The sequence below is a fragment of the Bombyx mandarina genome, chromosome 07, assembly GCF_030267445.1.
Source record: "Bombyx mandarina strain Sakado chromosome 07, ASM3026744v2".
Lineage (NCBI taxonomy): Eukaryota > Metazoa > Arthropoda > Insecta > Lepidoptera > Bombycidae > Bombyx > Bombyx mandarina.
This window is the reverse complement of record NC_143214.1, coordinates 13,338,656-13,365,838: the sequence shown is the minus strand read 5'-3', so window position 1 is coordinate 13,365,838 and position 27,183 is coordinate 13,338,656. Positions and strand designations below refer to the sequence as shown.

At 38.0% G+C, this 27,183-nt stretch overlaps 2 protein-coding genes across 8 annotated transcripts in view; one reads left to right on the top strand and one right to left on the bottom strand.

Annotated features, from left to right (window-relative positions):
• The window catches only part of LOC114251819 (dystrophin, isoforms A/C/F/G/H), a 480,975-nt gene that overhangs the window by 241,814 nt on the left and 211,978 nt on the right, over positions 1-27,183 (top strand). The window lies entirely within an intron of this gene.
• Positions 21,936-26,847, bottom strand: LOC149502751 (uncharacterized). Its single transcript, XM_089728913.1, has 5 exons — positions 26,816-26,847; positions 23,581-23,761; positions 22,969-22,997; positions 22,756-22,913; positions 21,936-22,093 (listed from the first exon to the last, which is right to left on the bottom strand). Exons 1-5 carry the CDS (start codon positions 26,845-26,847, stop codon positions 21,936-21,938), a joined length of 558 nt encoding a protein of 185 aa, XP_089585039.1.

Here is a 27,183-nt window from a genome sequence, read left to right as displayed (position 1 = left end):
GTTCGACAAGTTAGGTGGTTTACAAGTTATCTGGTACGTTTGATTCTCACACAAACTTAGGCTTTATTTGTTTGAGGTTTAAGTCGTTTTTCGCTTATAACTTTGAACTGGTACGAAATTTATAAGAAGCGGTTTTGATGACTACGGCTCTTGGTGGTAATTTTATCTGATTTTGATATGAGCGTGTTATTATCTTCGAATAAAACGTGTCAAAACTACCCGCAAACATTTTATGAAAATGTGAATTAGTATTATTTTAATCTAAAATTTGATGTGGGACAGTTTCTACCTATTAGCAGTTATTCATTACCTATTCATTAATATCATATACAAGTTGGATGGTTTCAAAAGCTAGTCTAAATGAAAAATGTTTTTTAAAAAGAATCAATATGTTAAAGGAAATAAGCTTTTATAACGAACTTTGAAAATTTTAACACTTTTCTATAAAAGTTCTGTAAAAGCGCTGAGTGCTGCCACTTCAGCTTTTTAATTCTTCTCTTTGAAGAATTTCCGCAGCAAATTGCGATCAAAAGGCCTTGTAAATCGTATTATGGAGCTTTGTAGGATTCCGTTTGGAGCTCGGGTAAGATTGCCATCGGTCTGCCACTGCATGATGAAGTCGTCTGCTCAGAAAATATTTGCGCCTTTAGATTTGAATAGCAATGCGCCTGTGGATTCCGTTAGAATGATCAGGAGTTGGATGTTTTTCTTTTTATTCGGTCTTAATTAAATCTTAGTTGTGTGAGCTGTTCTGTTTATTAAAACCATATGAACTGTAATAATAATTCATAAATCGTAAACATTCAATAAGTACCTAGGCTATATTGATTCAACAAAAACAGTCCAATAGTCGACTTCATCGTGGCGGTAAAATAATCTCGTCTAGGTGTGACTATCCATTCATCAATCACTGTCTTGCATTTTATTTATTCAAATCATCCCATTTCAGTCTCATGCTTTCGTTCGAGAAAGCTTTTTCAACTTAATTGTTAACTCGAACTTCATGTCGGCACTATCAAACATATTAATAATATGGAGTCTAATTCGTAATTTAATCTAATCAGATCTGTGTACTCAAGCCACGTGGCCATGTAGCTCAGTGCTAAATCCATTAACAAAACACCATGAAATTTAACACCAAAATATTATTAAGGTTCGCTTGAATCCCATGCTTAACCTGTGATACAGAGCAATTTGAGTGAACACGTATTAATCCGCCCTTCGTCTAATAACCTACTTAACATATCCCTTCGCCTTTTAGAAAAGTTTTAAAGTCCCTTTTGTAATTATTAACGTACGTATGAATATAATCTCCTCATTACATTCATTTCTCGTTATTTTTGGTTATTTTAACAAAAAGATAAACTCAGCGATTTTTCTTCAATATGACAACAATTACTGTATTTTTCGGCGTCGGACTAGTAAAGCCCTTGCGGGTGTCGGTGTATTTATTATTCCTAATGTTAATCAGGATTTCATCGTACCTTTGCATATGAATCTATATATTAATACGTGAAGCAGAAACTTTGTACCCTTTCTACGAAAATCGCGCGGACGGAGGAGTATTTAATTTCCCACACTTATAGAGAATATAAAGAAAAAGTATAGAACGCTTTTTTTTAAATTATGCTTAAAAAATACATTAAACCAATAAAAAAACAGTACACATGCTGCCATTATTTGACACACACAACGCATTATATATAGTTCAAATGAGAATAAACTGATAAGTTGTCTTTAGTAATATTTGTCTACAGTGTAGCCTGGCGAAATCTCTGATCATAGTCTTTGACAATAGAACCATAAAATGCCAAATAATAATTTAATTTAATTATGGTCGAATTCGATACTGGGCGACCACTATTATTAACAGTTTTCCAACATCCCGTTACAAAACGACTCGTCTTGATACTTCTGTCAGCTGTTAAACAAAGCTGTCATATGAATATCATTTGACATCCCGGCATTATCCAATAGTCACATCGCGATGGTGGTAGGACCTCTTGTGTCCGCACGGGTAGGTACCACCACCTTGCCTATTTCTGCCGTGAAGCAGTAATGCGTTTCGGTTGAAGGGTGGGACAGCCGTTTTAACTATACTGAGACCTTAGAACTTACATTATCTCAAGGCGGGTGGCGCATTTACGTTGTAGATGTCTATGGGCTCCGGTAACCACTTAACACCTGATGGGCTATGAGCTTGTCCACCCATCCGAGCAATAAAAAAAGAGTGCCAAATTACGATGGCTATCTCTCCTGGTGGTTCCCAGTACGCGTGATAGCTTCTATCCGCCCCAGCGAGTCTGCAACTACCGTCATCACTAACGTGTTTTGGTGACTGCTGGGTTACTTCATTGATTGACTTAACCGTAGCACCGGTACGCCCTTTAAGCACTACCCTAGCTCGTTAGCCCTTACCAGTGTGGCAGTAACCATCACAGAACACATGATCACAGATGCCTGAATATCTCTCACGTCATTTTCAAGATAAGCTTGCATATATAAAAGTCCCGAACAACATTCGGACCGTCGGTCTACAGAGCAATTTCACCCGCTAGGTGGAAGATGTTCCCTCAGTCATTAAGCCTTACAAAGTGGAGAACCCGTCTTGATGGCGCGGGATGTAGCGGATTTATACGTGGTTTACAAGCCTAAGCAGCACACTCCAATAAGTTCCCTTTACCAAAGAACCCAGGCAAAGGCTCAAATATCTAACTTCTCATCTGAAACGTTCGCGACTGAGGCAGCCTTTGTCTCTGTTCACTTTGACAGGATTTGAACTCGTTACAATTGAAAAATCGTTTTGAAATGAAAGGATTTTGTGTTTGAAATTGCAGAGATTTTTTAAAAGTTTCTATTTTCTTTTATTAGAAATAAAATGTGGACAAATTCATGTATGTTCTTAAAATTATATGTGAGTGTCATCGATATATTACCACGATGGTGAGTGTGATGAAAAATTTTCAGGTTATAAAATAAAAAAATGATGATTAATCGTTACAGAATTTATTAATTACTATTATGGATTAAATAGTTCGTTGCTAATACAAGTTTTCAAACTGTAGAACACTTTAACATCGGACAGGCGTAAACATAACAAATAACAGGCATACTTGTTCAAATTTCACATTAGGCAAATATTCGTGTGACGAACAAGATTGTTTACGACCATATTATATATGCGTATGTGCATGAACCTATACAAGTATATCACAGTCACTGGTTGCTCCAGTACAGGGAGCCCTAGCTTGGAGCCAGATGACCCTGACTGATTTGTCTTATATTCTTTATTAGTTATCGGTTATCTTAGAGATTATATTGGAATCGCAAAGTGTACGGTGTAGTCGCACGTCTAAAGGCCTGAAAGCTAAGAGTAATCTTCAATCATAAAAAAACAGACGGGTCGCTAGGTGTTATCAGTCGTCCACGAATAGTGCTGTAAGCATCATGTTTTTTTTTATTGCCCAGCCCATAGATACCTACAACGTAAATGCGCCACCTATCTTGAGATATGAGTTCTAAGGTCTCAGTATAGTTCCAACGGCTGCCTCGCCCTTCAAGCCGAAACACATTACTGCTTCACGGCATAAATAGACGGGGTGGTGTACCTACCCGTGCGGACTCACATGTGGTCCTACCACCAGTAAAAATGTCACGTTTTTACTTCACAATCATTATCATAAATTAAACCCAAGTTGAGACCCGGATTTTTCATTAATGACTAAAGCCATAGCACGTTTTCCTCTTCAAGGACATGGTAGTGATTGCGGGATGAATACAGCTTCACTATCACTTTTAACGTCTAATACCATGTTCCATACCCAAAAAAATGCCTCCAAACACCAATATACTGTTATTCATAAATGCAAATACGAGAGTAGAAGTCCCTCCCCGGGACCCGAATCCGAACGGTGACTAAATGACGACGCCTCCCGGGACCAAAACTGGAATTATTGAATATCCCGGCTCGTCGAAAATATGTGCATAAATTACCTTGCCGCGTCCCGGCTTGTGTGTGTGTTGTGTTGTGTGTTTCACATTCACGCGCGGACGTGAAAACAGCATGCGAACCGCCACAGTGTGAAGACTTCCTAGCAGGTAACGATCGTTTGAATGGGACCGAACATTGGAGCAGTATAGAACGCGCCGCTTTGACTGCTTTGATTCGCGACTAAAACTTGCTGTGGCTCTCGCGTGAAGCGTGTGCGGCGCTTAAGGAATGTTTGTGATTCTCATACGACAGCACGAGTTGGGTCGTGTAGTTCGGAAACTTAGTTTGTGTTCTGTTTCGAATGCTGTGTCTGAATATTTTAGTTTTCACTTCATGTTCGTTCGCATAAGATTTACCGGGTATGAATCGTGAACACATTTATAAGGGTATTAGCTGTACCCGTCCGCTTCGCTGGGCATTTAAAATTAACATTATTATTTCTCACCCCCATAAAGATTCCCATTATTAACGCCCCCGCAACTGGTGTAGGCAGTCCAACACTCATATAATATTAGCCTTTCCATTAAGTACATGTATTATCTACATGGATACCAAGTTTCAAGTCAATCGGATGCACGGTTCAGTAGTTATAACGGAACATCCGTAAAAACCACTGTAGATTTATATTAGTATAGATTGGATCGTAAGAGTAATCGAATAAATGAAATAATATCAACTACTGTTCAAACTAGTATTGGTTGAATTTGTTTCAAATAATGTTCTGGCAGTGGACGTATTGAACAAGCATGGATTAGGTCCGTGTTTCTCCCAATAGAAAGAAATCCGATTCCAATTCGGTAGTAGATTCATTCGCGAAGCAGCTGCTCTTGAGTTGTTAGGTCTCCTTTGGAGGCGCTCAGGCGGCTGTTAGCAAATCTCACCTCTCTTGACTGCACTTTTGCTCGCCCACCAAACCTGGCGACACTGGAAAGGCCTCTGGGCCATCAGAAATCCCTCAACAACAACAACAAAAAACAAAGAAATCGTGTCTATGAACCGTTACATCTAAAACCGTTACTGCAACAATATTGTCTTGCCTACTTCTTTGTGGTAACTATCACTGGTGTCTTTTTCTTTCTTTCAGACTATGTTTTAATCAGAGCAGAAAATTGAAATTATTACTAAAGTCTACGCCTCTCCATCGCAGATACTTCTAATGTCCGACTTACAGACAGACGTCGACAAATAAGTTTATGTATATAAAATATGATAATAATTACAAAATTACAAATTACATAGTTCTAAATCTAGACATCTTCGGAAACCCATAAGAGGAGAGAGCGAACATAAAAATGTTTCTATAGAACATTTAAACGTAACACAATATAAGTTAAGCTTCTTTATCGGACAGCTTTTATGTGTAAAAAGAAATTTTCACTAAGGAATCAGCTGAAAGAACTCTCCGCTATTCAGAATCTGCATATTCCTATCACGAGACCTGACAATTTCATTTGATATCGCACTCAGTTCAATTTGCAGGCAATAACCCCCGGAATGCCTATTCCGGGAAAATGGGGAACCCGCCCCCTCTATTATGCGGATCCGGGTAAGCTAATGCCGGGGACATATTTTTAGTTGGTACAGTGATTTAGCTCGGATAAGTTGAAAAGTTCTGGTCGGAAAACTCGGTATTATTTTAGAGTCGAACGAATCCGGTTGTGAATGGAACAAATCTGTTTAGCAAAAGAAGAGAATATTGACAATATAATAATATGTACGGTCTGTCTTTTGATTAGTGTTAGGATTCATTAATTTAGTTAGTTATTTGAAATTATAATTATTATTTTTTACTTATTTTACCTGGTCTTCAAACAGATTGCCACCATTCATACTCCTATCTTTTTCTGGCGTAATCTATATATATATAAATGAATTGCTGTTCGTTAATCTCGCTAAAACTCGAGAACGGTTGGACCGATTTGGCTAATTTTGGTTTTGAATTATTTGTGGAAGTCCAGAGAAGGTTTAAAAGGTAAATAAATATGGTAAATAAATAGGTAAAGGTAAATAAATATGAAAATGCTCGGAATTAAATAAAATAACAATTTTGTTTTCCTTTGATGTGTCCCCCGTCGGAAAGATTCCTTTTGTTTCTTTTAAGTTTATTTTATATAGAAGTTTAGGTCTTTTATTTATCGATTGAGGCACTACGAAGTCTGCCGGGTCAGCTAGTGCAATATAGAAGCTGTTTTTGTACCATTAAGATGGCGATTCTCTTTCTTGAATAAATCGATGACATTTCCACTGCTACATCCTGTACTTTGATTAATGTAGACATCAGGCGGACCGTGACCTCGTTTTCACCTCTATACAACGTAGCAATTGTTGAGGTAAATTAACCTTTTTTTGTAACTGTTCTTTGATTTATAAATATAAATTTAATTAAACATGATTCGGGGCAGCCCTAGCTCTTTAATCAAAATAAGCTTTTCTCAAATGATTTAGTTTGCAAGACGTAATGTTCTAAAGTAGCTAGTACTGATTGTTGGTCAGTACTTCCGAAGCTCGTAATCCGTAAGTTGAGAATAAACTAATACTTTTGAGTGTAAAACAAACAATAGCTCGGCGCGGAGCTAGTTGCGACAAACGAACAGCCGATACGACGACATTAAAAAGCACGCCTCATCCTTTAATACTATGGTTGTTAGTATCAAGATTAAAGGAAGATCAAGTCTGTGTGATAGTTGTGCGACTTGTGCTCAGCGTAGAACCAAAGTCCTGAGATGGGCGATCGTAGTCTTAACTGGAAGGGAATGATGATCTGATCTGATGAACGAAGTCACGTTATATATGGTGAGCGTAACCATATACATAAAGACATAAGATGGAAGTTAATAATTAATATACATCGGATGTCTCATACTTTTAAAGTGGTCGTGGCTTAAGGATAAGATTTCTGGTGCATTCGTATCTAGTGATGCAACGACGTTAGAATCTCGCAGGCGGGTACCAGTTTTTCTAATGAAATACGTACTTAACAAATGTTCACGATTGACTTCCACGGTGAAGGAATAACATCGTGTAATCAAAATCACACCCGCAAAATTATACTGGTGGACGTCTTGTGGGTCCGCACGGGTAGGTACCACCACCCTGCCTATTTCTGCCGTGAAACAGTAATGCGTTTCGGTTTGAAGGGCGAGGCAGCCGTTGTAACTATACTGAGACCTTAGAACTAATATCCCAATATGGGTGGCTGCATTTACGTTTATGGGCTCTAGTAATTATTTAACGTCAGGTGGGCTGTGAGCTCGTCCACCCATCTATGCAATAAATAAATTAAAAAACTTCAACTCGGGACAGATGATTGCTTCGCAGCAAAAATATGTCGGTAGTGGACAGTACTCATTCGGGCTTCAAAATTCAATCAATCACCAGTAAATAAATACGCAGCTAAACAAATATCTGTATATTCGATCATGCAATTAATGTACTCTCATTGTTAATTAATTAACTTTACAAATTAATTGTTATTGATTCAGAATCTCTATCACATACCTGTGCACATAATATAGAGGTATATATTTAGTAAGTTCAATTACTGAGGGAAGCCGGGGCTCGGTTCGTGAAGAATTTATTAAAAAATAACTCGGATGTAAAACCGCTTGAAACGCAGCGACGCGACGTGTGGTCGAACTCAGGAGCGGAGAGCGGAAATAGGGCTCCAACCAAATTGTGAACCTTTTACGAGTACGTTATACACTGATTTTTACTTAAAAGAACCCATGAATGTACCCCATTCAAAAACCGCCAAACAAGATTTTCTTCTGCGTTAAGGGTGGCCGCAAACTCCACTAAACACAGACAAGTTTACTCAGACTCAAAATACACTTTACAATTATGCTGACTCCGACAGCGAAACATTAAAACCGAATCCCAGGGTAGACACTTGACCCACGACAACGAATAAGTCAACTATAATTAATTATAATAAGTGATTGGGCTACAGAGAACAACAAGTGATAGATCTTCCATCGAAATTTATGTATTTGCACAATTAATCGAATATCGAATCGATAAACCAGCTATAGCGGAAATTCTTTTGCTGGATTACTTTGTACATGTAAACAGTTTTCGCATCGTAACTTTCAAACAAAGCTTGTAAAAAGCTTTCTTATGCGTCTCGAGCACTATTGAAGCTCATAGAAGGAGGTAGTATTATGCTAAAATATGTTTGCTATATTTTGCGTAATTTTTAGACGGTTAAATGTTCAAAACGACTAACCAAATTGCATCTTTGTAAACGAGATAGAAAGTTCTAACAGTATTTGAAATGAAATTATATGATACGTTAAACTAGCCGCATCTTAAAAGAATCAGCGTAACGCAGTGCTGTTTTTAAATAATTTTAATTTCGGGACAGCCCGAACAGCCTCCTGGCCGCGATAGGGAGTCGCTATTGCTGCCCTATACTGAGGCATTGGAATGAATTCCATGTTGGCTCAAGACCAGCCATGGTCAATGTAAAATAAATAAAATGAACTGCTTTTTTATTAAGAAAAATTTAGTATTACTAACACTCCATATGGAATTTAATTCTGAAATAAAAAAATATTATTATTATTAAATAGATCGCTTCAGTTTTCAACTTGTGCCGGACACAAACAACATGAAACGTGTGCGTTATGCAGCGCGACCTCTCAAAGAGGTTTCAGAGAGGCTTCGTTTTCACTGCCTCAAATATAATACAATGCATAATGTTTTACGAAAATATCTACGGTATGTGAACCATCGCGCGAGCACATCGCTCTGTTCAATCTCCCACACTGACATCATGGATATTATTTGAAGGGTAAAAAATACTTCCGGGCCAATTCGAAGGATGAGCACATGACTAAGCAGTGACTGAGGATCAGAAAATCAATTACCTACTGCAATACTTTGCGGAATGACTGACTGCAAAATATACGGTGAGCTTGCGCGGGTAGATGTACTTTTACTATTTCTGCCGCGAAAGAATTACGAGTTTGTGTTTGAATGGTGGGAGAGGCGCTATGAAATTCAGTTGGACCTCAAGACTCAAGTTAGATGACGTCATCTGTGTTTCTTATCTGTGGGCTGCGGTATCCACTTGACGTAATAAGAACTATGAACTCAGATGCTTCGAGCCTCCTAAACTACACCAACCTATGTTTGTCTTTAATGATTGTCGTATAGCTGTATCTATTAATGGTGAAATTGAAAAAAGAAAATTAATACTCTCCCCATAACACAATAAATAGTAAGTAAACCAGGGACATCTGGTTAACTATAAAATAAAATTCCCCGTTTCAAGTCTGCAATATGATTCAAACAAGCATAGCACATGACTGTGAGCTCTGCAAACATCGCTATGTATGGGTATTGTTAGTGCGACACACACTTCGTTATTAGAGAATCAGTTTATCGAACCCAAACAATATCTATCAGGCAACGTAAATTTTCAATAATACCACAGAACACCTATAAAAATCTACCGTGCCAACATTCAAACTCAATTTACTGTACAATGTATCGTTGTCCTTGTCTAACCTCAAACATTTTATGAGACGGGATCTCGTTGCTACGATGTAACCCTGGGAAATTGTGAAAGTCCCGTTATCTTAAGGTTTACCGTGAATTTTCAGGTGATATATTTTTGTCAACTTTTTATTATTTTGTAGTGTGGAAAATTTGATGTGAAAATTTGATAACGGTCTATACTATAGACTATAGATGTTTATTGCATAAGTACTTACTATATTTTTTTAATATTTTACGTATTTATGTACGTATTTATAATATGTAACTTTATGTCAAAGAGTATTCTGACCAAAATATTTAAAGGTTTAAACCATAATATTATGTACTTTCAAGAGGTCAAAACTTAGAAACATTACAACATTATGGTTTTCTTTCTGTCATATCCATATCGTGAAGTGTAAGCACAATGGCTCACGGTTAGCAGCCAATTAATTATTTAATTACATCATGAATATGAATAGCTATTGAAAATATTAAATATCAGAGATGTCCGCACAGAAAGTGTGTTACGATATTAATAATAAAGATTTTTTTCCGTTTGTTTGTAACGCGTGTAGGAGCAGTGAGTGTCTTGAACATGTACCTGAACCATCTCGGTACCTAGAATCAGTGATGACCATCATCATCGATATCCCCTGATCATCTATTCAGCTGTGCGTTCATCTGCTGATTGAAGAAAAACCAATACAGTAGTACTGATTTTATGATTGCTTTAATTTTATTAACATTTAATTAATTAAATAAATCTTTTTTAGATTTTTTTACAATTTGTGTCCAGTTATTTATAGTACCATAATAGTAGAGCTTCAAGTGACTCCGTAAATCTTAGAACATTTGGTCATACTCTTTTTAATAATAACGGAATGTTTTTCAATAAAAAAATTTAGTAAAGTTATATTTCCAGTATGTTCGGTGCAGACTCAGTTTTGTTTCCGACTTGTATACAAAATTTAGTAATGCAGTTGTTTTCTTAATATGTGAGATAACATTGACGATTAAGATTATCACATTCTTTGAACTACCGAATTTTTCCTATCTTCTACGAAAAGGACTTGACTAATGGTAGGCGATACTTAGGGTTGTCGGGAGTGTTTAATAAATAAATGTTTTATTAAAAAATAAAAGACGGTGCCCTAGTAGTGGGATGCGTCTTTGGTGCTTGTTTTGTCTTTGCTGCTCTTCTTCTTCTTGCTTCGGTTTCCTCAATACTAGGGTCGTGACCACCTCCTCGCAACAAGAGTTTATTACGGACCATTCCACGCCATTTGCCTCTATCTGCCGCCGAGTGTAGAGCATCGTGAGCTGTGGTGTCGAGGGTAGTGCGGATCTGGTTAGTCCAACGTGTTGTCTTTGCTGCAAAATAAAACAAATGAGTTCGATTAGTGGTATAGCCATAAATATTTCAAATCGTAATTTTGGTTGTTTCTTCAGAATAGTAGGCGATTTTAATCCAAATGTACCTATTTTAGAACCGTGCCATTGCTAACATGTTTGGTGCTACTCGAATTTACGGGTGCCCAATATGACCGTATTGACGTTTTCAATGACATCAGTGTGTAAACCGCACAGTAGGCTAATAAGAATCGCATTCAAGACTTTTTTGAGTACGTGACAACCCTACGCGGAGACATATGACACGAGTTTCGCCGGCCATTTCATATTGTTAAAACGTTCCCGTATTATTTTCGTGTCGTTTATTCACGTCTTTACGTTATTATACGTTATAATGGGGTAATAGGATTCAGCAGGACGTATGCACGAGCTTTACTCTTTTAGCGAAGTCGAGCTTTTAGGGATTTCCATTAAGATTTGTTTGAATGCTTTATGTTTTTCTAGTGAAGTTTCCGGTTTGTATGTTTGTTGTAATGGGCTTGTGAAATTTATTTTTTATTTCATTGTTATGTTTGTATGCCTCAGGCGTTCGTGTAGTAAGCTGGAGCAGCCCTGCTTGAGGCCTGACTTGTGCCTTGATAGTAGTTAGTTTGATCCCGTCTATGCCCAAAGCTGTCTACGATGATATTATATTATCTTTGAACAAAAATTATGTATGTATGTTAATGTCTGAAGTATATTTTAGTAAAAAAAATTACTTAATGTTTAGCGATTTGTAAATGGCACGAGCTCATGATTTATTTCAGGTTTTTTCTCATACTCTCAAACATCACGCCAAAACTATTAAGCTGATTTAGAAAAAAACTAGTCGTTTTTAAATTCCACTGGAAATGCGTACTTATTCTGTATTTAACAACTAAGTGTTCTGTTTACGTGAGTGAGGACGAAACAATGCATCTACATAAAACTGAGCAAACTTATCGCGACATCACGAACAGCACCTGTCCCCAGCAGACTCAGACTATCTCTATCTAACCCCGCGTAGATAACAGGGATGGCGTGCAACACATTTAACTGCTGACAGAACTAGCCCAGCTGCCCCGGTTTAAGATTCAAACAATGGCGGAGCCGCTTCACGCTCGCACTGTCTCCCTGCCTTTTCATTCGCTTACGTTTAAAAGCATTTCATCTCTGCATACCAGAGTTATTAATTCAACTCTTCGTATTGTGGCTGTCGATAACACTGGATCTCGTTGAGTTTATTGCAGTAAATATATAAATAAAAATATGTGTGGTGTCGTGGGACACCGGATAGGAGCGAAGTTCCTTATTATAAAAATACTAGCGACCCGCCCTCGCTTCGCTTCGGAAACTGTAATTTATTATTGATTTCTCCATTATTTAATGGATGTTATTATGCATGTAAACCTTCCTCTTCAATCACTTTATCTATTAAAAAAACCGCATCAGAATCCGTTGCTTAGTTTTAAAGATTTAAGCATACATAGGGACAGACAGATATAGGGACAGAGAAAGCTACTTTGTTTTATACTATGTAGTGATTTATTTTAAGTTCTATTCAAGATATAAAGAAAATAAAACTGGAGATTTCGCAACAACCCACGGTCATTTGGTAACATGCGAACTTATTGTGGTACACTTCACTCACGGTTGTTTGCCTGAGAGTTAGTGTATTGCGCAAACGAACGCTCTGAGATCGTGGTCAATGAATGATAAAAAAATATGTTACCTTTTGTACGTTATTACAAAGTTAAGTCGTACACAGTGTGCATTACTAATTTGTATGTTATTACACAGTTAAGTCGTACACTGTGTGCATTACTAATAAAAATCTTACGTTACGGACGTGTTTTCCCGGTTAGGGTACCCCTCCGCATCGTCCCATAAGGAATTTCGTTCCCAAAAATGGTCCGCGTGCAACTTGGTGTACGTGAAAGAAGTGAAACCTCATTTCCGGTGTGTAGTATTGTGTTTTTACTTCATTTTTCGTCCTTAAATCAAATTTCTCTTCTAATAGGGAATACTGTGTATAAGAGAAACGATCTAGCTCGCTTTCTCCTTTCCCTCTCTCCACGGTCGAGTGGTTCGCGAGACGCTCTGTCTATTTTCTCACTCTCGCTCGTCCTAAGTCGTCTTTTTCTCTCTAGCCGTAACGAATCTGTCGCGAGTTAAATTTTAAACTCAACGCACCAAAAAAAATTTCACTTCAATAAACTCATAGTCGCTTTTTGTGTTAGTCCATCTTGAGACACGGAGTCGACCATCCAATACGTACTAGCACCAGTAACTACATACAAATAATTCTTATCGGTTTGATATTTATTACACGATGAGAGATTCGAATATCTATTTCCATATTCACTTAACCAGTCATTATTTTACAACATGGACACATCTCGTGCGGCTGCGGCTGTGGGAAGCACAAGAAACACTCGTCAGCCTTCTGGGGTCATTGACTAACTTGAGGTAGAGAGCAATACTGAGCACGTTTATACGTAAAGCTTGTAACATCTGAAATCATAAGGGCGGTCTGTCAGCCGTGTAACCTATTTAGGGGATGAAACTGGAACGTGGCGCCCTCTATAAAATATTTATGAGCTCTCCGACTTGGGGTTGCAAGCTTTATGTTTCGATAAACATAGAATCATGTAGATCGAAATACTATAGCGCCCAGTGGCGGTGTAATGTTGAAATTGAATCTATATATACTACAATAGTTTTTATTTGTACATTCGACTACATAAAAAATAGTTTGGACCTCTCTCTGTTTTATTGTTTGACTAATATGACATTGCAATATTGTACTACTATTGACATTAAAACCTAACCTACCGTCCTAAGATAATGACATGAGGTATGTGTTTTAATTATATTATACAAACGATTATTCTTTTCTACAAACCCTCTATATTCACATTTCTATATCGTAATTGTATTATACCTACGTACATACGTATCTTAGGCCTTAGAACCTACTGTAGTATATTAACAAAAAAGTGTGTGTATGTGCTTTTTTTTATTACCCTTGTAGGCAGACGCTTATACGGCCCACCTGATGGTGAGTGGTTACCGTCGCCCATGGGCTTCAGCAATGCCAGGGGCAGAGTCAAACCGCTGCTTATCGTAAAGTACTCTCCACAAGCTTCGTTTGAAGTAGGATATGTCATAGCGCTCGGGAAGCATCGTGGAGTGTGTAGTAATCTAACAATAGGGCAATCAAGAATAGGAACAGTGAAACACTGGTTTATTGTTTTGTGCAGTTGGCAACACCAGCTCACTGCACATGAGCGTGCTCTCCTTACAAACACTGTACTAGAATCCGTTGAGTAAATATAATTATTGTATCATGACATATAGTGGTATTCTAATGATATACCATTTGGTTACTAGTCAAGCTCGAAGGCTTAACCTTAGAGATGAAATTGAAAATTTGGAATGTGCTCTCTCTCTATATTTACAATGGTCACTGAGTCGTTGATTTTCACCTCAAGATGGTTAATTTTTGTCACAATCTTCATATTTAGACATGACTGAACTATTTGGAGCGTTGACCTTTTTTTCGCCGATTTTGCCCTAGTAGGTATAGTGAGGGGCTAATCGGCGAACTTTTTTGAAAATAGTATTATAGAAAGTGTTTTCGATATTTTTTGCGGTTGGCTGCCAGCATTGCAGTGACATTACTACTTTTATAGCGATTGCAATTTGATATCGCCTTTTCAATAGCTGCTGCTAAGTAATCGATACCATGACGCGAATCCTAGATCTCGTGATGAAACATGAGATTAAATTCGCAATCGTTATGAATAATGTGTGCTTTCATGCAAATATAACTTACGATAGTTTCGCGGCAAAAATAGGCATGTTATCGGCATTTAAGAAGAGCTCATAAAACTCCTCGAAACCAGTAAGTGCAAGTTGAGAATCATGGTGTATTTGTATGATACTCAGAGCTCTATGCTGCCTGTTTTCTGGTGTGATGGTGCTGCTCTAGGTCAACACCATACTCAGGTCAGACTCAAGTGGATTTTCATCGAATTTCCCTTGAAGCATGATGGTCATTATTGAAAGGGCATTTTATTCTCGAAATCATGTCACAGAACGTCTCGTCATGTCCGCGCGATCTATAAGACGTTAAAAACAAGCCACTCGCTTCCTGGATCGCATAAAATATTTATGAGAACACCTTTCTACTGACAAACGGAACGTGGCACAATTTATAAGCGTTTCGCGTTTTAGGAAACAAATAGCAATTTTATATCATCGTCTTCAATGATAGATTTGTTTTGCAAATTTGTTATTGCTACTGCTGTTGATATATTTTAGCTATTCCATACCTAAAATCTTATGCATTTCAGATTTTTTATGCTACAGGAAACTGCTCATTCATATATCTAAACTGAAAATTTCACCAGTGCCAGTCGCCTTGTAGATCTGTTTGAACGTAAAGTCACGAACCATCGAACACACAGCCGTACTTATTATAGCAGATTTACCCGGCATTGCCCGCGCTAGGTTATTTCCCATGCAACTATTTGATGCGAAATTTCATTAAAATCTTCTTAAGTAACAAAATTAAATATCCAAACATCAAAAGATGTAAAAAATTTATTGATAATATTGTGTGAAAGTAAAACTTTGTTAATTTGTCGTAGCTCGCCAACACCCATGCCTTAAGTCCCTTGTACTAAAGTGGGTAGGTATTAAAGCTGGGTTGGACGAGATCTGTTCAGAAATCACGGGTGCACTACTGAATTTTCAACGTTCAAAGTTTTTTACAATGTACGAAATCAACATAGATTTGCCTTTAAAATTTTATGTCTTCAGATAGTGATGGTAGGATATTGCGGCTTTTAATTATGGGAGCATTGTATAGAAACTATACTTCTCAGTAGATAATGTTATTACTATGTCACTATCATATATGTCAGTTGACCTGTTCTATTCAAGGGTCTTCAATTGTGTTCTATGGGAAGTGCTCTGACAATTCGTTGCAGATGATTTTATCATTCTCTTTTTACTACCGCACTACCTTACACAAGAGTAGAGTACATCACTACTAGCTGGCACGACTATGTCCTATTTATACACTAGTGCTTTTTCCTTAAAAAAAAGATTGCTATGCACAATTCATTTGTCTATTTATCTAAAATTAGACAGTTTATTTTTAACACAACTATTTCGGACAAGAAATCCAGGTCTGGTCAGACTAATATGGTTTAGTAAGAGTTCGAGCTGATGTCTCACCAAAAAGACGAAGTAAATAATTATTGTAGTGGATTGTATATTTCCCTCGGCTTTGTGTGTTACGTTCCAGAACCTGACCATCACGAGATTGACTTTTTAAAATTGAGTTTTAACTTTGAGGGTCACTCACTCAAGAGATCGGAATTTAAACTTATGGTTAAGAAATGAAATGCGGTCAAAAGAATGCAGTAAACGTACAAAACAAAGGTACGAATAATGAATACGGAGGAGAGGTCGGCGCATTTATTTAATGGTCCTCGGGGGGCTGTTACACCGACGCCGAATAACAATTTAGAACGAAACAGAAAGTGTAACATTTTTAGTAGTACTTTGTGCGAATGATGACTAAGATCCAAGTGGCATCAAACGATTTCGGACAGGACAGCCATAGCACTAAAGCCATTCAGACTCACACCTGTCTTAGCGTGAGATTCACGTCCACGTTGTGGTACTCATGAGCTCTAGTTGTGAGTGCGCTGATTCACAGACACACGGCTAACCCAACGGTTTTTCCCTTACCTATGCTGAGACTTGCTAAGCTTGACGTGTAGGTGAGCTTACAAGGCCCAAACCGGGAGTGCTGCTAGCACTGGCCCTAGCAAGAGCAGTGCTTCGCGGAATCTACCACCGGATCGGAAACGCGATCCACTGAGAAGATCCGGCGAGAAACTCAGTGGGCTGTACCCCAATGGTAAGTAGTCACCGTCGCACATGGACATTAGCAAAGCTAAGGACATAGCCAAGCCGTTTATTGCAGTATTGCTAGTATTCACGTACAACGCTGTTATCCGGGGATTAATATGTGAAGTTAGGTAGCAGGCTGGAGAAAACCCGAACACTGTATCGATGACTTAATGAAACAAGATCGTCAAGCTTTATTGACTGAAATTATCCCAAACTCACGGACCCAAGCAATATTTAGGCAATTATTTATATGAAATCGTAACGGTGTGCGCTTCCGACGCGCATCTCCCTACAGATGTCACGTTACGGTTATGGCTCGTTATGCGCCGTGCTGCCATAAAAATAACGGTAATGCCCCACGTGTGGGCAGGGAGGGGCAGAGGAAGCCCAAAAAAAATGCTTAGGTTATTATTTTTAATGCAAATACCTTGTTTTATGTGAGTTACTGAAGCAGCAAGTACACAATAATAATTGCTTGTCATAAATCAAATTTGCACAGCGGGTGACCTCACCAAAGCCGCAAATGAAATTTGTGACTATGTCGTAATAGTTTGCAATAATTTGTTGTTTCTATTAGATGAGCTTATTACCCACCTGGTGGTAAATATCCCGAGATGATACACACTATGAAGTTAACGAAACGCCTTTTTATCATAATTGTGCCATTATAGTCGTTTGTGCTATTGATATTATTAACCTTTGTGTCTTCGATATTAATTATTCATAGACATAACCTGTTTCTATTTCTATTATTTTGCCTAACTCAATTATTTATTTCGAAATATTTTGTTTTCAGGTAAGAAATGTGACAGAATCACATTTAAACTGGCATCTGTAAGTGTAACTATTTGTCATCTTTATCTAAGTACGATTTGAGAACGTTTTTCGAGAAATATATTATGTATAACGTGAAATGGAATCTCGGATACAAATCCAAGCTTTTCTGAAGTTTCAAAAAACCCAGTCAAGCTTTTTATGAAAAGTTAACACTGTGTGTATAGGGTCTTATCGTGCCTTGACAATCAAAGCTCAAACGGCACAAAGAATAAGACGGTTTTAAGCTTTTCCTGACTTTGTCCCAAGTCGAGCCTTTATGTACATCGTACGCAATATACAAGTGACACGTGCGAACGACACGTGCGCCAGTTATTGAACCGTTATTGGACATTGCAGCGGTTATTGGGAGACGTGTCGTACTGTTACCGCGTTATGGGAATGGGCCGGTCACTTTCTGACGATATTGTGTGTTGATATGGTGTTAACAGTTTGGTTTTATTTGCCTATTTCTGTGGCAAGGGTATTATCGTTACTGGACGAAAACAAGCACTGTTATAAGTTGAAAGCCACTGCCTCTCTTTTTAAATAGAGGGGCAGATGAACTCACGGCCCGTGTGATATTAAGTTATTAGCGGAACTTAATTGTACTTTGATAGCTTAGTTTATAAACTGGAATACACGAATGATTCGCTGCACAAATAATTAAAATACATATAATAATATATAATTTGGGATTTGATGTATGTAATGTAGGTAGACATTTACATGTAATAATAAAAATAAAAATTACATTTTATTGTGTATGCTGTACAGCCAGGCAATCGTCCGCTCGTGTAGTCCCCGGGGCCGGGCCTGATTGGCAGCGTCAAGGTGATTAAATTATCCGGGATCACCCCGGGGGTCAATTAAATGATTCGCTCTGATTAATTTCGGTTTCACGTAGTTTGATTACGGGGTGATTACCTGGTCTTATTAGGGTTTTATAATTCGACATTAGCTTAGGGTTGTAGTTTGTGGATTCTTATCGCCTATAAAATAATCGGTCGTCTTAAGGAACAGAGGGAGAGGGGAGATTCACGAGAGAGTCACGGAGGTTGCAATTTCATACACAGAACAAACAATTGTTTGATTTGCTTCTAAAAACCTTATTCGGGAATCGACTGTGTCTATTTGTCAGTTATAATATGGGCGCTATGGGACAAACAAACTCAGCTATTATTATTATTGTGCACATGATTGATCGAGCTGATGGTCCACCTGATGTAAGAATTATTGGAGTCCATAGACATCATAATGGGAATAAACATACCCACTTTCAGATATAAGATCGAAGTATCAATACTATTTTTAAGGTAATCTTCTTCTTTGTCTCCACCTTATCCCACTAAGTGGGACGGGACAGCGACTTTTTATATTCCATTCTCTTTTATCAGCCGTCATCTCAACACTCACTTTTCTCTCTCTCATATCATCATTCACACACTCCATCTATGTCTATGGATGTCTATTTTTAAAGTAATAATAATAAAAATAGCTGAAAATACAGCATTACTGATTCGCGACAGAAAAAAACAGGATCATGAGACCTACTCGTGTTTGTCTTCAATACGCTACAGGTACCATTGGCGAAACGATTTCTATTAAGCTGGTTTCAATTGCCGGTCTGAATGTAACAGTCTGCCTGATGAGGGCGCACACCGACAGACAGGACATCTAAGACTTCAAGACATGACTATAGCGAGATGTTGAGTACCCACTCGTATGTTCCAATATTTGTCGGTGTCGTGATGTCTGTCGGTCCTAGACCTAAAACAATATTTTCCTTTACATTACCCGCAAGAAAACAAATTCGAAAGTAATCTCCTGAACTAAGGGGGAAAGTAAAAATATGCAAATAACTAATTTCACGTTTCATCTGCCCATTCCCTACGAGTTTTATTAATTTCTACTTTCACTGCGCGTTGGCCTTCAAGCATTCCAGCGATGGTTCTAACGAGGCGAGCCTTAGAAGCCGTACATTATGCTAATGCGTGTATTACCTATATACGGCCTTAGTGACTTGTAACGCGGTACATATAGAAAACCTTTTAGTCAGCTTATGAAAAAAACATGAGAAAAAATGTTAAAAATAACAAGGGTAATGCGAACTTTAAATACACTTATTGTGATTTTGTTCAATTGGACTCTTCTTATTTTGTGACGTTATATTATATAGATACTATTGAATCATCTATGTAGCGACAGAGAAGCTGAGAAGTGCGCGTTTGGGATGGTATGAACATGTGATGAGACGAAATGAAAATGAGGTTGGTAAGAAAATGTTAACTATGAATGTGGAAGGATATAGAGGACGAGGGAGACCTAAGAAGAAATGGATGGATTGCGTGAAAGACGATATGGGTAAGAGGGGAGTGAGCGAAGAAATGGTATATGATAGAAGAGTATGAAAGGAGAAAACATGTTGCGCCGACCCCAGGTGACTGGGAGAAGGGCATGATAATGATGTTGAAATCATCTATGTAGCGGGCACAATCACTACGCATTAGCGTACCACCGCTTAATCACACCGTTGAGGCTGCAGTGTGCCAAACACGGTGGTAGGGGGTCTTGTGAGTCCGCACGAGTAGCTACCAGATCTCTGCCTATTTCTCCCGTGAAGTAGTAATGCGATCTGGTGGGATAGCCGTTGTACTATAGAACTGACACTTACAGCTTATACAGCATTTACTTTGTTGATGTCCATGGGCTCCGGTAACCACTTAACATCAGGTGGGTCGTGAACTCGTTCACTCGTATCAACAGTAAAAAAAAAAATGATATGTTCTTCAACTTGGACAGGCAAAGAGAATTGTCCACACAGCCAAACTAAAATTCACAAAAAAACATTTCACTTACCTACTGTGGTAGTTTGGTAAAACAATGTCTACCGCTAGTTTAAAATTACAAAATACAAAGAGTAAACGAGCTTAAGACCCACCTGATGATATGTGGTTACCGAATTCTATAAGATTGAAGTTTCAATTCCACTGTCGTAACGGTTACTTTAACCTTCAAACCCATACGCTTGATTGCGTTACAACGTAAATATGCAGGATTCATTTCATAACATTTCGTTTTATTATGACCTCAATATTAAAAATATTTTCTGAATCAGCCAACCGCTTTATAAGATTTTACAAAATCGAAATATTCGCTAGACAAAAACAAATTAATTCCAAATATTTATTTTGTGCGCGGCCATTGAAATAATAAAATACCCAATCTTAAATATCGAACACATGTGATTCTGTTATCATATTTAAGTTATCAAAGTTAGTTCGCTCTGTATGTAAATAAACGTAAATCTCGAGAAATACTTTTATAGAACAATTTGCCGGTATCAAACACAATATTCAAATGTCAACGACTTACATTTCAGCCTTCCATAACCACAAACACAGTCGCAAATAATAAAATCCATAACGTGAGATTAGATAACCTTATTTTAATTATTTCTACGACTCGTAATAGCTCTATACTCTTTCAGTGCTGACAAACAAACTATACCAGCAGTACAAATAGTGGCTTTCATGTACACTCGCTATCGCATCAATTCAGCTCCAAATTAAGGTAAAGCAAACTCTAATCCCTAGACAATACGATCTGTCGCCACGTAAATCTCATTATGTTAAATTGTACTATAATCATTAGCGAAAATAATTCATTTGTACAGATGATATAAAGGTCAGAATTGTTTGCGATAATGCGCTGATGTGGCACTCGGTGTAACAACCTCTTGTCTGTCTGTCTGTCTGACAAATTACACAGCGAAGGGATTAATGGAAGTGTGACGTCACACGGATTTATGAGCCGAAGATAATGGCTTTGATGAATGATGTTCAATGTTATGTATGATTTCATTGGACGTGTTGATTTAATTAATGGTTTCTTCATGTGGGAGGGGTTGGGGGGGTGTGAGTTGCCCCCAAAGAGATAGTAAATGAATTGACCTTACATTCGAAGGGTGATGGTTAGACAGGCTTCACGCACCATTTGATGTTTCATTCCAAACCTCACAATGCTGTTCTTTTTTTTTTATTGCTTAGATGAGTGGACGTGCTCACAGCCCACCTATTGTTAAGTGGTTACTGGAGCTCATAGACATTCACAACGTAAATGTGCCACCCACCTTGAGATACAAGTTCTAAGGTCTCAAGTATAGTTACAGCGGCTGCCCCACCCTTCAAATAACTTGAGATATTTTAAAGTGTACCAAAGATGTCATGGATATTTCTCAAGTTGTTTATTTCAAAGTAGGCGAATTGATAAGGCCAACAAAGTAAGGAAAGGTTTACACATTTAGCTAGACAGAACAATTTATTTCCCCCAATCTACTGACATCTTCCTAATCAAACTGCACACTGTCGCTCGACGTATCCGATTCACTGAGTCGCGAGGTATCGGAGTCGGAGTCATCCGACAGCACCACGTGGTAGTCATAAAAGAAGTGGTCGCCGTGCTCGGTGTTGTTCTGGCAGCGGTAATCACTGATCTTCACGAACACTGGAAAATATTCGTAATTAGCGAAAAGGCGGGCTCCAAACAGACATGCAACATTGACTTTAAAAAAATTGCTGTGTCTATTCAGTTAATTTGACTGATTGTTCGAGAGGAATGCGAAGTTGCGAAGGACCTCCACAATGGTCAAGCAAACAACGCTTGCATCTCCGGGCCTTTCAGGTAATTTAACTTTCTGCAACGCGTCTTCTCTCGCATCTCGTCTTTGTTCTCGATCAATCGTATCTCTGTAGTATTTTGGACCTCTGTAAGCACTTAACAAGATGTAAGCCGTGAGCTCATGTTCTCTATAAAATATTTTTCGAAGAACATAATGAATTAGATTACTGGTGGTAGGACTTGTGTGTCCGCACAAGTAGGTATCCCAACCCTGCCTATTTCTGCCGTGAAGCAGTACTGTTAAAAGTGAGATCTTACAACGCATGTTTCAAGGTGGGTGGCGGCATTTACCTTGTAGATGTCTATGGGCTACAGTCACCATTTAAAACCAGGTGGGTCGTGAGAGGGTCCACCGACCTAAGCAATAAAAAAATATATCAATGAAATATGCAGGCTTTAAAAAATAATTATCTTGCCAAAGGCATTGAGCTGTGATTTTTATCTTCAGATTACTTTTGGAATAAAAGCAAAAATATTATGATACTAACTGGTACCATCCTGGCAGTTCCTGTAATGCATCATACACACACTCTTGAATGACCTGCGCGCTTGTTGATAAGCACCGCAGATCCACCTGATGGAGTGGTCTTTCCATTTCTTGACCATGTCTTCGGGGCATGGTGTGCATTGGCGGTGCCATTGTCTCCTAAATTATTCAACTGGGTTAACGCTTTACTTAATAAAAAAATATAACAGGATACTTATTGTAAGAATTACTAGAAATTAGATCCTGCAAAGTTTACAGATAAAATGTACACCATAAGGCTCTGAAATAACCAACTCAATTTTGAGAACCTTCTTTGTTTTATGTTCTATGCTTCATTGGCACTGTGGACAATCTCGAACATTCGAACTTATCTTGGTTTAAATCTTAAGACGCCCGGTGTACCCAAGGGGCTCGACCATGTCAGTGCTCAAAACACGCAGACAGATAGGTCCATCTTACCAGTTATTGGTTATTTACAATAGACCTCTTGCAAATTCACACTGGCAGGTACCTTTTCTGTCGGGGAACGGTTGTGGATTCCAGCTTGAAGGTCTATAAAATACAATGGAGAGTTTGACCTCATATCTCAAGGAATTCACGTGCACGGACTGTGGTAACACCACTTACGACTTAGTACCAAGCGATCACGAGCTCGTCCAGTCACCAAAGTAATAAAAAAGAGAAACATGACAATTTCTTCGCATCCTCAGCAGTTAAAAAATGTAAATAATAATTTGGAATGAGCTCCACAGTGTTTCCCGAGTGCTATGACATGTCCTTCTTCAAATGAGGCTTGTGGAGAGTACTTAATTCACCATCAGGGGGCCGTATGCTCGACTGCCTTCAAGGGCAATAAAAGAAATGAGGTCTGGACGAACCAGCTCAAACGTTCTTTGCTATATTTGTGTCTCGTTTCATCTGATGTGGACGAGGATGATTCCGATCCGCTCAGCTTGAGTGATTCTGCGCTATCACTGTCGTCTTCATCTGAAACCAATAATCTTTGTCTGTTGATTTTCCCCTGTGTTGTGGGTATGGTACCAGAAACATACAGATATTACAAGAACTAATCCACCAAAACTTCGAATACCATATATCTTTAAGAAGATATATAGTCTGATCCCAACGAACCTGGTTCTCGTGGTACAACGGGCGATCAGCCAATAACTCTCAATTTAAATAGAATATTTGTTGCTTCTGTTTCGTTTTGCTAATTCATGCTGTATGCGTTTGCCGTCTTTTGTTATATTAAGTGAAACTTTGTACAGTTTGTATTGCCACTGGCATGGTGGTATGTTTGTGCCAGTACGAGCGAAATTCGAGCAGTGACCATGAATATTTCTGATAAAAAATGATCATCTGAAATAATATATTTTGAACGCCCCGTGGCTTCTCAGATAGCAAAAACGCCTTTAACCCGTTTAAAACAACAACGTATGGCGTTTGTTATTGTTTGTTATTTTTGATATGTGGAACGCGTGAGCTTCTGACTTAATAATTGAAAATTCTAGTATAAATTTAATGAAGAGCGAAAACTGTTTTGGAAGACCACACGTACTTAGCAAACAATTAGAAATACTGCCGAAGGATCATCAGCTTGCTTTAACCTAGACCAAGAACAAAAAATTACAGTTCAAAACTAGAATGTCTTAGGCTCATTGTCATATTTATTTATCCCTTATAGCGCGAACCGTCGATACATTGAGTCTCTATTACTGTGTATAAAGTTGGGAGCGCCGGAATAACTACAACACAGGGTAATTATTATATAAACCTTGTGAGCTTGAAATCAATATCACCAGTAATTACTCATGATTATTTTGGAAATCCAAACATCTGTTAGAAAACATATTAGACTTTGTTATTTATTTATTGCTTTGATGGTTGGACGAATTCATGGTTCACCTGGTGTGAAGTGGTTACCGGAGCCCATAGACATCGTAATGCCGCCACTTACCTTGAGATATAGTTCTAAGGTCTCAGTTTCTACAGTATAACTACAGTTGCTCAAAAGCTTTTATGAATTTGGTGACCACTTTAATATACTTAGTATTCGTGGCTACCACAGAATATTGAGAATATCTTAGCGTGCCTCACCGTGCCACTCTCCTGATGAAGAGGACGTGGATCGATCCTTGTTAAGTTTCTTGTTTTTTAAATTCAATATTTCTTCATCGCTGTTTACAGGTGAGTTGCTTATTAAAATATCTGTAATCGTTTTTACTGTTAATTTTATTGACTGAGATGTACAGTCGATTTCCCACTCGTCAGGTTATTAGGCGGATACTATTTTCAACAGGCATACTAGTTTAGTCAGGCACTCGTGCTTCTGAGAATATGCGGCCTTATTCGGATGCACAGTCACCCCATCTAATGCCAAATTGTTACGTCCATTCAAGGCGAAATTCTTGTCATAATGGCAATAATTCGGCGGTTTGGCTATTACTTAAGAGTTAGTTAAGCTTGCCTTTGATAATGGACTGATGTCTATGGCTAATAGTTGGATATTCGTACGCCATCTTGCTTATTTCTACCCTGCCTTTAAGGGGAAAATCTTAAATTATTCCAGTTAAACTACATATTTAGCTACATTTAAATTACTTATTATGTTAGTGTTGATGTGGCTGGGACTTTTGACTCAAAATCGATGTCGATACTACATGTATATAATTAAAATTATCCTTAATCATACACCACACAACGAATTATCTGAAGTTGATAACTTACACGTTACAAATACAGTTAAACAATAAAATTGACCAAATCTCATTTTTTTCTTTAAATATTATTAAAACTAAAACAACAGCTGTTTATCGGAAATTCTATAAAATACTTGTAAAATATTTCGTATATTTATGCAGCGTCATGAAGGATTATATCCACATAGTTGTTTGAAGAAAACCGATTTTTCAGTTCTGAGTTAGAAGAGTGATTTTAGTGTGTCCTAAAGCTTGGATTGTGACTTTACGTTTGCACTTCACCTTATATTACTTTGATTCTCGTAGATTTACGACATTCGATATTCGCCAGAAAGTGTAGTTTTATTTTGTTTTATGTCGAATTATTTTATTGTTTTCGAGTTATAGCAGTAGAATTATTGTGATTCATATGAGATTCTTCGCCGATGTCGGATTTAAACCGGCATCATGAGTGGTATTTTTCAAATGGTTTTTAGTAACACAATTCATTGTAGCATCATTCCTCAACTTTATTTCAATCTTTAGTCCATTTAATTATAATTTATTTGGTTTAAGCAAACGCTTCACTTCGGTTTTTAAAAACAGCAACTAAAAATAAAACCTCGCGCGAGCCTTTCGACTGAAATGAGTTGATTTTGTTTATCCAAGGATAGTCACGCTGGAGCGTTCTGTATGTAGTTTTCAATGAAGACTGTATTTTATATATACTTATTGTAAAGATGAGCAGATGAGCTTACGGCGCTAGTGTGAAGTGATAACCGCAGCCCCTGGTGGTAGGACCTCTTGTGAGTCAGCGTGGGTAGGTACCACCACCCTGCCTATTTCTGCCGTGAAGTAGTAATTCATTTCGGCTTGAAGGGTGAGGCAGCCGTTGTAACTATACTGAGACCTTAGAACTTATATCTCAAGGTGGGTGGCGCATATACGTTGTGGATGTCTATGGGCTCCGGTAACCACTTAGCACAAGATGGGCTGTGAGCTCACCCACCATCTAAGCAATAAAAAAAAAACCCCGCGTATGTTACAATATGGCTGCCCATCTTGCAATATGAGATCGAAGCTTCAAAATAGACTTTACGACATCTTTCTTGCATTTCTAAAAGTCGTTTATTACAATTTCTTAATTTTTTTATGCCTAATACTAGGCCATCTGTCTGAGCATGCGATGAAGTCAATGTCCCGGTTTGATGATAAAATATCCCTGATCTAACCGTTGGAGACTGTGGATTGGTCTCTGAATTATTATTATTATTTTTTTATTGCCCTTGTAGGCAGACGAGCTTATGGCCCACCTGATGGTGAGTGGTTACCGTCACCCGTGGACTTCAGCAATGCCAGGAACAGAGCCAAGCCGCTGCCTACCGCTTAATGTCGAATGTGGCCGCAGCATTCATTTTGTATCTATGAGCTCTGTTGACCATTTAGTACCGGGTATTGTGTATATATCGTGCTTCTGTGCCTAAAAAGATGGGCCCTACGATTATTAACTTTGTCCCAACAGTGTAATAAAAAAACATTCATTTTTTAGAACAATAATATTCTTTTCAATTTATTTATATTCTGTCTATCCTGAGGGTAGTTATAAATTTTTATAATGCACATTTGTATTCCTTGCAGCACTTGTTTTGTAATTTATTTAAGTCCAACCCCCATTAAGGAGAGGGAGCTTAATCTTAAATACGTAATGAACTGGGAGAGCTTTCCTAATTTCAGACGCTTTGGGTCTGGAA